The sequence below is a fragment of the Microchirus variegatus genome (assembly GCF_963457635.1).
Source record: "Microchirus variegatus genome assembly, chromosome: 6".
NCBI classification, from domain to species: Eukaryota; Metazoa; Chordata; class Actinopteri; order Pleuronectiformes; family Soleidae; genus Microchirus; species Microchirus variegatus.
The window spans coordinates 17,367,689-17,379,319 of NC_139807.1; the positions used below are offsets into that span (position 1 = coordinate 17,367,689).

Genomic DNA, 11,631 nt, shown 5'->3' on the forward strand with positions numbered 1-11,631 from the left:
TGACCAAACACCACAAAATCCACATTATTACATAATTTGACATGTTTATTTGAATTATTAAATATGTACAAATTGATTAAATTAATCTTCAGCAATTTGGCTACTGTATTATAGTTAACTATAGATTTTTATTCAGCATATTTACATTAATGCTACAACCTTGCAGAACAGAAAAAGCCCCCAAAGAGCAAACGGTCTTTCTTCAACTATTGCCATTCAAAATCAAAGACATTTACTCAACACAAGTCAGTAATTACCCACAATGAGAGCAGCTGTTGTGGGAGAGTAAGAGGAAGCAGTCACGACTTTCTGCTCCCACATGGATGGCTCTCTTCATCAGAATTAAAATTATACCTGTGTTAAGGAAACTCCTGCAAAGGCAAAATATCTTAAAACCAAAAACATATATATTTTTATTCTCTTTCCTCACGGTGAATCCAGGTCTGTTTGACAGTGAGTCATGAACTGAGCTTTAAAGATCAATGGTGACCCCCTGGGATTACAGAATCAAGTATGCAGTGCGTTAAAAGAAATATTCAAGGGGTTCTCCCTTTCTAGAAAAAAAAAAGTTTTACCCATCCGTCTTCCCTTTGTACATATCCCTGTTTGTCCATCTGTTGTAGTTTATTCTTGTCATCACGCCTTCCCCCGGTTCATTTTCATCCCCGCTGTGAGGTAGAGGAGCTGCAGCTTCATTCTTTTCTGAAGAGTCACAGGCTGAACGAGTCAAAACAGAAGTAAACAAGTAGGTAAATAAACAAATGAATAAATAAATGAAGCCAATAGTGAATGAGAATATAAAATCAACTTTAACCTACATGAGGCAGAGTGGACAATTTCTTTATTACCACACTTTGTTCCAGGTCACTGTAGACGTTACTGTCCTCTCCAGGGTCGTCTGCTAACAGGTACAACTCTCCAGCATGGATGTCAGACACGTTCACCTATATGAAGAGGCATATGAATATTAGATTATAAGAATAATGTGTCACCGTTATTGAAAATAGTGTGCCAGAAAAGATGAGCGAGGTATGCGATACACCTACCTGAAATGTTTTCGGGTTGTATCCCAGCCAGAGAGTGTATCTGTAATCCCAGGAGCGTAGAGAGTAACCCATGACCTTTATGTCTTTAAGGTCAGTAACGTCAGAGTTCATCTGATAGAAAAAAAAACACAACAACTTTGAAAACGGAGCAAAATACCGTGGAATATCTCCTCAGTGTGGTCACATCTGCAGCTGCCAACTCATCCTGCGTGCCTGCCAATGAGCTGATGTCAGGCTGCCAAACAGTCCTGTGCAAACATTAACCTACAGCAGGTGCATCACTCAATTGGACACTTTAATTCAGTGTGTTTGAAGCTGGCAGCCCTGGTGCAAATGTGAGGTTCAAAGAGTGGCAGGTCATGTAAGCACACATTCAACAGGACTTCACTTTTCATGACCTTCACACTCTTTTTATCAGTGTGACACACTTGGTGTAAATACATAGAAGTTCAAGGATTTTTAATTCGCTTTTTTTAAAAACCAACAACCCGCAGACGGCCTCTGGTACCTGTGGTGTATCAGCAGGTCGAGGATACTGGCTGTAAGCTATTGCTTCCTCATCCTTTCCTCTCTCTCTGCGTCGGAAGGTGTGTGCCAGGTTGCTTCCTTCTGTACACAGCTCCACCTGAAAGCAAGAGAACAGGCTGCAGAGTCAAGGAAATGTATGTCAGAGACAATTAGATCACAGTCATGTTGGATACATTTGGACGTGTTTATGGAGAGATTATGTCGTGATTCAGTTTGGGGAGCCATGTTGTGCTGTCGTCCCAAGGTGCCCACAGGCTTTTGAGTTGTGTTTCTGCAGTTCACTTTTCAGAAAATACAAGTGTAATGTGAAGTAATTACAGGAACAGCTATGTGGTTTGGATTTTATTGTTTTTGTACACTTTAATAGCAACGTCTGGTTCACTAATTACTTATTACCTACAGCAACTGAATCAACAAGAAGACCATGTGAGTATGTTAGCATCCAGCACAATGATAATGTTGTATACAATACAATACAGTACTTGTAAAAAATGAACCAAGATATTGTGCGAAATTAGCTAAACTGATTGTATTAGTCTTAGTCATATTATACCCTATATCTCCAAGTTAACCAAGTTCCCTGATGTCCTAATGAACATGTCTGTGACATGCTTTGGTCAAAATACCTTAAGGATGAAGCACCACAGCAGTTCAATCACCCTGTCAAAACAGCCCTGTTCAGAACTTACATCAGCCACAGAGGCTACTGGGAGCTAACAGCAGTTAGCATTTGGAAAAGTGATAATTTGCAGGCTCTAGCAGGCACATTGCCGTCATATATAACATGTATCCACTGGACAGATAAATCCTCTGAGGCTGGAAGTTTGTGTAGGACTCTGTGCTGCCAAATGTAAGAATTTAAAAGATTAAAAAGTTGATTTTGCATAATATGTCCCCTTTAATTTGTAGCCATGTTACCAGTATTTTCCTATCATTTTCATTAGCTCAGCATTAAGCTCTGTGGTGCAGAGAACTAAATCAACAAGGCAGCAGGTATAATATTTACAACAATCACCATGATTGTGTGGTATGTTAACATTTGAAAGTATGCAAGTATTTTGTCATCATTATAATACTGGACAAAATGTGAATTCTGGCATGATGGGACCAGATCAAACTGTATACGATCGACTCAGAAATGACAAGTCATCTGGAACATCTGAATTCCCTGGCAATTAATCCAACAGCTGTTGAGACATTTCACTAAAAACTTGAGTGGAATCACCAAACTTCATTCATTAATCAGTGTCACAGCGATCCATACCAACTGTTGTGATGTCAAGATATTTCAGTCTGAATCCACTAACTTCCCTGCGGCCATGCCACTAATGAAATGCACCAGAGCATCTTTGTCTTCACAGCTGAGATACATTAAAAAAAACGCTGGTGTGTTCGGTCTGAAAACTACTAAGACTCAATAAATGCTACCATTTTCTTTTCATACCTGAAAGGAAACATCAGCACAATGCTCAGGTGCACTGAGGCCAGCCATGTGAGCGACTGTGGGAAAAACATCCACCAACTCCGCCACATTTCTTCTCACTTTGTCATCTGAAAGAGAGAGGGGTCAGCCAATTAGAGGAAAGTCTTTTAACCACCGACAGCAAATTCGTTTAGACATCCCCTAAGTTTTGCTAGACACCCTGCACTGAAATTTCATCATCATTGCACCATTTGCATTTGAAGCAAAAAAACTGTCTGGAGGCAAAATATCAAAGTGTATCCTTGTCTAAATACTTTTAAATGTGTCCATTATATCAAAGAGATCATTAAAGTAAAGTTGGCATATTAATAAATGTTTCAACAAGGTTGATGTGACCAATTAAAAAAAATCCTCATTTAGTTTTATTTGACTTGACATTCGTGGTGCTCTGAAGAGTAAAGTACACGTTTCATGTTATCAATAGCAATTAATGTGTGAAGACGGCGGTGGGTCTTACTCTTAAAGCTGTACTTTGGCTGGGTTAAGATGTCGATGAAGGGAAAAGTGGACTCTCCAAACTGATCCCGATGTGTGGTGATGCCGGGAACATAAAAGATAAGAGGGACTTGTGTGGCGACATCAAAATTAGAGAATTTACACCATTCACCGTGTTCACCTAATGACCAACCTGAAACAAGAGGGAGAGAGCAAAATATGTCGAGACGCAGTCAGTGCAACTACACCATCATTTTAGACAAAGGAAGGTTTAAAGGAAGTCTTACTGATGTTTTTTCTTACCATCTTATATATGAAAATGAAGGCTTTTGTTTGAATGTTGAATATATAATGAATTAGAGTCACTCCAGCATTTTTCACTGGAGGTAAAATTAAAAGACTGAGTTTTTATGACAATTTCTTTTCCCAAGGAGTTTTTTTTTCTTTTCTTTTTTCAACAGAAAAAATCATAAAAAGGAGACGCACTGTGCTGTTGCAACACTGCCATCTGGTGGTGCAACCACATAGTCAGCAACCTCTAAAAACATCTCACTATCTAAAGCCTAAAGGGTAAACAACTCATAAAGTCATGTGAAAAGGAATCATCGTGTCATCCTCATCCATTCCTGTCTTCTATCTAAAGCAAGCGTCTACTAACCATGATCTGAGGAGAACACCACCATCGTGTCGTCAGCTAGACCAAGTGCATCTAAGGAACTGAGCAGACGTCCAACCTGAGCATCCATATAAGACACAGCAGCAAAGTAGTGCTGACGAATACGCAGCTGGAAGACAGTGGGACAAAACAGTGTTATTTCACAGACAGGATAATTGTGTAGTAAATGGTAGAAAAAGTCTTCATCACAGCAAGCTCATACCTGGAAGTCTTTAGGAATTGGTCCATAAGGAAAGCTAATGTTTAACCTCTGGACATCGTCTCTCTTTCTGATGTCTGTCCATGGGCTGTAGGCAACAGGAGGAAGGAATTCTGGGACGTTGGGATCAGGAGCCAGGGTCATGTTCTCTATGGGATACAGGCTCAAGTACTCCTGCGAATAAACATATAAATATAATGCTATATAATGTTGTTGTGCAAGTATTCAATTTGCCAGTTTTTCTTCAAATGCAAAACCATTTCCAAAATAAATTTCACCCCAAACTTAACCGTTTGGATTACTTTTTCAAAGCAAAGAACAGGGTAGAAATTGGATCATCTCTAAAGGTAAAAATCTAACATAGGCTACATAGGTCTTTATTTAGTCTGTCCACATAGGCTTCCTGTTAATTACAGGGTCAATTTCAGCATCCTCATGAGTCATGACATTGAGTTATGGCTATTCTAAGGTCAGGGTTGTTCGCATTTCCCTCAGATCCCCCTTTTTCTGTGTGTCTTAACCACTTCTCTATTTAAAAACCTTCTATTTCTGAAAAGTTGCCTCTGAGGCCCAAAGGTCAAACCACCATATGCCTTTCTAAAGAAAATAATGTTGTTTTTTTCCCACAGAATATCATAACATTTGAAGTGCCATTTCATTAAGATGTGAATATTGTGAAAACAAACATCATTAGCTATTGGCCCTTTGACTCTCTGCTGACATCTTTCATCAATATTAACCTTACTTAACCTACTTAACTTAACATTACATTACTTAACCTGACTTAAGACCGTTTAAAACCTGTAATACTGTATACTGTTCCACTAATTACCAAAAAGTGTCTTGACAAAAGTTATAATCAATCAAATGACAGGCCTGATAATTAACTTTCAAAATGAAAAGGGAGTTATCCGACACTCAGGTTTATGTAGATTATCTCAGATGTTTATGGTTTGTTTTATTTATTTTTTTATCGATCAAGGAAATGCCATCTTTTTGTGGTCCGCTCTGTTGTCTGGGCGTGTCCACACAAAATGTTGAAAATCACATCGTACATCACACGCAGGCAGAGACGAGCCGGCTTGACCTTTTCCCCCACTTTTCATCTCTCAGCTTACACTCTATGGGAAACCTCTCTCGCACACTGACATCCATCTTGGCTCTGTCACTCTCCGCTCTCATTCCAATTCCACTACATCACGCTCTCTTCTGCCTTCATGCTGAACTGCATCTCCTCTATATCCATGTCAGTTCTCATCTCATTCACTTCAGAGACAGTGTGTGCATCTCTATCTTTGCTATTACAGGTTCCTCTCCGTCAGGCCAGCGTTTCTCCACATGCAGCCATTCATCATAACTACGCGCGGAGACAACCTGCGGCTAATGGAAATACTGATTCCACAATACTGATTTATGAGTTAAATAGTATCTTGCAATTGTTTGTGTCATTTAACCATGTGTTAGCGGGCACCGATGTTCAGCCGTGTACCTGCGGTATCCTGAAGGGTATGTGGGGTTTGTGAAAGCCCACAGCTAAGAAGAAAGGAGCATCTTTGTTGTTGGCCCAACTCTTCAGTAACCTCACAGCCTCCTCTGTGCTCTCCATATCTGGAAGGGTTCCCCCAGGCTGCTCCGTCACGTTCACCGCACACAGCAAGTTGACGTGGAGTTTGCCATCTTCGCCTTTACAAACCTGAAAACAAAGTTTTCATACAATTATTATCATTATTGTTGTTTTAATAGATTGATCCTACTGAGATTGTTGAGGAGACGGTTGAACTGATGACCAGAACCTGACACATAATTTCAAATGAAGGGGATATATATATTTTTTATCCTAAGTGTGGTTGTATGAGGTAGTAACAAGTTATCAACCCTGAAGCTGCTGGGGCTCAGACACTTGCCTTCACTGATAACATGGCTGTCGGAAAGGACTGTGGGATTTTAGCCATAACAAAAGACTCACCTTATAAAATCTACAACTACTCAAGTTTGTAAACCACTCACTTCTACCTCCACAAAGTTCATCGAGATCAGTGTTATTCGCTCGCTGGGACACAGGAACTACAGGGCTGTCCTGTTTGGTAAGTTTATGTCACTTTTGTAAATCCAAATGAAGGATTTCAAGTCACAAGATAAGGCAGGAGTGGGGACCAACATCTTATGTGAGCCGTGATGTAAACTCACTCCTTTTCTCTATGAATTTTGTTCGGAGAGAGCAGTTTACAAACTTCCAGTGAGAAAAGGCAGGAGAAAGCAGAAGTTGGTGTGTGTTGATAACTGTGATCGACACCAAATTTATTGTTTAATTTTTATTTTTTTTAGCTGATTTAGGATCATTTTGATGTGCTGAATCCAAAAATCACATTGGTTTTGCTCAATCAGGTCAACTTTCTGAACAAAGCTACATATTTGTTTTTTAACATTTTTGTTTACATGTACGGGTATTTTCACGTCATATGATGCAAAATGATTTTATATTTCTTGCAATAAACAAACTCTGAAAATGTTGCATGTGCCAACTTATGACTAATTGTTTTTTTTATATTACAAGTGAATGAAATGGCTTCAACTAGAAGATCCATCTGCGGTGAATACACCATTGTTCCTAACAGGAATCTGTTAGAAAACTATTTTTTTTGGATGAGAAATATTAACAAAAATCAACTGATAATGTAACCAAAATCTAATCAATTTAGTCAGAAGTTTGGATTTTTCTAAATCAAATTAGGATAAAAACCTGACCTGACTGAGAAAAATGTTTGGATTCAGCAGCGCAAAATGGTCCTAATTCAGTTGAAAGAACATAGACAACTTACAATTATAATTTTTTGTAACCCAGTGTAATGTGTCGATACCTCATTCAACCACAAAAACAAGGAACGATATAAAAGTAAAATAGACACAGCCTGCAGTGAAGCAGGAAAGGTAGCATTGAAGCATACAAACTGTACATCCTGTAACTGAAACATGGTCACACTGAGGTGGAGGTGATAACATAAGTGACAAATACACCAGTGAGATGTCATCACCTTTAAAAGGTGCTGGTAAACCTGCTGACAAGCAGCTGCATATTTGTACATGCAGTACTTAAATAGAAACATTAGCACGCAATTATGTCACAAACATGAGTCTACTATAGACTCTGCCTACTCCTGCGGGGGAGATATGATGTGGCGCTTGGATGCAACGGTACAGTTTCTCCACGATTCGGTATGTATCACGGTTTTGGTGCCACAGTATCTGTACGGTTTCGATATCTTAATATAAAACTGCTCAGACTAGCAAAGACAATATTACATTGTAAAAATAATTAAAAGCACAGATACAATCAAACCACAAACTTTATTTTAACAATAGTGCACACATCAGCCACACAAATGAAAAATAAATAAGGACTGCCGCTTCAAACTTCCTTTTTTCAGAGTCTCGTTCACTCGCGCTGATTGACGCTGAAGGCAGCATGAGCAGAGCAGCTGGGTGCGCAGCTGCGCTCATGTCTCTGCTTTTAATCTTTTATTACATTTTGACGGGCTGAAACGTACCGAAATACCGTTGTTTGCCCTTGCGTATTGAACGGGTTCGGGTGTACCGAACGGTTCGGTAAAATACCGAATACCTTTGCATCCCTATAATCCACTAGCATTTTTCTGCCAATAGCAACTAATAGCTTCAAAGTCCTTGTTGGAAATGTGCAACTTGAGATTTAAACTGCCAAAATCAGGCTCAGAAAGTTCATGACTGCGATAAGGTCATATGAAAAGAAAGAGTCATGAAACATCTGCTTCCATTGTTTGTGTGTTTGCTACAGCACATCCAGCAATAAGTACTTTTAATTTACGCCGATTCGTATGCATATGTATTCTGTCCACAGTCTGCTTGGAATTATTGATGTCGTGGTTAGACACAACATCTCAACATTTCATCATCAGTTGCCCGCTGGTTACCTTCAGAGTTATCCATGGATAAATTAAAAAATTAAAAATGTCCCCCTCTCTCAGCCTCAGCCATCGGGTATGTGAGGATTGTTACTTAACCAGCTTTACTTGGTGAATGTGAGCAGAATACATGAAACCTGTTTTACACCAGTCAGTTCAGTCAGTCGGATAATATTCTACTTAGTGCTGGGAATAACACTGAACCATGTTTGAACAAAGACGAATCAGTCGGAATAGAAACTAACGACACTGGGGTTTAAGCGCGCGTGAAGCACAAAGAAATCGAGGTGGATTTTTAACAATTTGAAAGATGCAGTAAAGCCACAAAGAAGGAGGATGCTCTGAGGAATCAAGACAGGATAAGGAAGTGAAACAAATGTTGCATTTTGTCACCTGAAAGATTACAGAGGCATCAGCTTTTGCTCACATGCTGCCCATGAGCCTGTGACTGTCTGACCACATGATTCTCTGAATGACTACGTATCCGACAGAGAACTCTTACAAATGGTGCAATCTCAGGCTCTGACTCAGACCCTACAGGATATGAATTAATTTTTCAAAGCCAGCTCACAAGAGATAATCCAACTCCAGTTTCTGTGAAAATGATTAATTCACTGAGAGTTGGAGTGTTAATGACTCAGACATGGGCGGACGGTGTATAGGGACGATTTGGGCGACTCACTACCGAGGAGAAAGATATTTTTTTTCCCTAACCAATTCCAAAGATCCTTAGAACTAATATTCCTTTCAGCCATCTCTGCCAGCAAAAGTAGTTATTATCAGTGTTCTGGACATATTATCTGTCATTGTCCAATCAGAATTGTCAGATTCAAGTCATGTTTTAAATGGTCCCGCCTCTTTTGGGGCGATTTGATTGACTCTCAAGTTAAAACTTTTTTTTTTGAAAACTTACTCTCCAATGCATTTTCAATGAGGATTTTTAGGTTCGCACAAACATACTTGCGTACTTAAACTGAGCAAAGAGGAGTCACGTCTCCCGATAACTTGTTCGCCTCTCTGCTAGCGGCGCCCTAAGCGAAGCTCAGTGTTTTAAAAATACACAGAAGATTGTGCTCGTTTAACCGGTCCCAGCACTAACTGATAAGTACAAATAGTTTTACCAGTGCCACGGAGTTCACGCTTTCATACGCGTTAGCTGTTTATGGCTCGTAGTAGCAGCTGACACCAGTCATTTGAGGCAACGTTCGTTAGCTTGTTTGCTAACATCGTTGATGTTTGTATCGCTCAGGGTTTAACTGCAGGTTAAACTTCACGCAAATCAGACAATCGTACTGCTTTGTGTAAGAAAATATTGTAATATGCATTTAGCAACACATCTAAAAGATCAAATTCTGCACTTTCCTTTACACTTAATAATTTGACTGCACTATCTTGTCATATGTTTGTTGTATGTACTGTATTTGGTAAAGGTTGTGAAAGCTCTTGATCCTTGGTCGGTTAATAAATACTTGACTTAATATGCTGCCCCTGTCTTTATGTGGTTGCTGAACACATCTTCTGTCCTGTTTAGCTATTTTACATCATACAACATATATCTATAAAGCATGTTGCGTCTGTGGGTCTGTGACAGGAATATCTCACTGACCGTTAGTCAGATCACCCCAAGATTTTGGATATGGGTTTAGCTTGGCCCGATGGTGTGCATCCTTGATTTTCAAATTTTTGTGAAAAAAATCATTTTAATTTTCACTGATTTATCATGCTGCACTTCCACCGATTTATCACGCTACACCAGGCAGGCAGAGCACTGTCTGGAAGTGGGAGTGATGAGGCTGTCCTCATGGTGGGTGAGATTTTCACACGGTTCAACGCAGAACATGGTGTTATACTGAAACGACGAAGTCCGTGTCGATTCACCAATACGCGAACACATATTTATTTAGTATTAGCATGCTACTATTTTGCGGCTAACTTGGCAAACCTGTTTCCAAAGGTTAGCTAGTGATGCTACGATTAGCATTAGCGTAGGGTTAACATAATAAAAACACTGTGCAACCTCATTAGGCACAATGGAATTTTTAAAATGTTCGATTAGCATAAGCATAAGCATAGCTGTTGTGACCAGGCAGGCAGCGGCTCATCAGCAGTAGCTGCACTGGCTGCAACCTCATTATGCACAGTGTTTGTATTATGTTAGCCTTTACGTTCCTTATCATGCATTACCATAACTGAAAAATCTTCTTCAGCTCCCACTATAGGCATGCATACTTACTACGGGTACTGCACTAGTTAGATTCATGTAAATTTGTAAATTTTTGTTTATGAAGCTGCCATCTAGTGGACACAAGGAGGACTCTTTTAATCATCTAACAACAAATTGATGCTGTCTTGCTTTATCCACCTATTGAATGGGTCACTTTAATCATTATCAGAATAAATCCGCCCCCCCCTGAAATTTTCTTCAGTAGCCGCCACTGGCCTCAGACACTGAGATTTTTGTTATAGTAATGATAATAGAATGTTTATGTATTGTGCAAATACGCATTGAGATATCACACATACACCTTGTTAGTTAAATGTTTCTCTGTAGATTTCTGTTTCATTTTTAGCAGAGAACCACAATTATAGTATTTAGTTAGACACCTAAGTGAATAAAAGAATAATAAACAAGTACCTTTTTTTTCTCATACTCAAATGATGGTGGATGATAGGCAGGGATGGACCAGCTGTAAGGGTAGTCATCCGAAAAGTTGGAGGAGATACCTTAAACAAGAGAAAACAACACAAGCGGTAATGAGGAAACAATAATATCATGCAGATCAGACTCGTTATAATAACCATCTACACTTTTAATGAAACTTTTTATGCTGACCACAGTGTTTGTGAAAACAACATTTAAATTATTTATTCTTTCTTTTTTTCCGGAGAGAGTATGCTATTAATCTTACCTGGGTGAAAAATCTTGCCCACGGACGCGGTGAAGTACCCACTAGATTTGAAGTACTGAGGCAAAGTGGTGTAGTTTCCAGAATGAACTCTCCAGTAGGAGTCGAAGTTGAAGACTCTGGTTGTGTCTGGCCTGCGGCTAGTTAACATAGAGGCTCGACTGGGAGCACACAAAGCTTGCTAAGGAAAGGGAAAACACACATGCCAAGATTGCACTGAGATTACATAATCTGATTAGTCCCAGAGGTGGTAAACATACCCAGCATTGACTGACCTGGGCATATGTGTTGAGAAAAACTTGGCTTTTGGATGCCAGCTGGTCGATGTTTGGTGATTTCACAACAGAGTCTCCATAGCAGCCCAGTGATGGCCTCAGGTCATCTGCCATGATGAAGAGGACATTTCTCCTCTCTGAAAAA

General features: G+C 39.5%; 1 protein-coding gene across 1 annotated transcript; it reads right to left on the reverse strand.

The window, feature by feature from the left end:
* Positions 1-636: 636 nt before the first annotated feature.
* ids (iduronate 2-sulfatase) lies at positions 637-11,377 on the reverse strand (the record flags this gene model as incomplete). The annotated part of the gene is made up of 11 exons (XM_083891504.1): positions 11,215-11,377; positions 10,941-11,029; positions 5,857-6,060; positions 4,371-4,541; positions 4,151-4,277; positions 3,515-3,685; positions 3,019-3,125; positions 1,555-1,671; positions 1,047-1,157; positions 819-944; positions 637-717 (listed from the first exon to the last, which is right to left on the reverse strand). The coding sequence occupies exons 1-11, from the start codon at positions 11,360-11,362 to the stop codon at positions 637-639; spliced, it is 1,452 nt and encodes a 483-aa protein (XP_083747630.1). The 5' UTR covers positions 11,363-11,377.
* Positions 11,378-11,631: the final 254 nt, after the last annotated feature.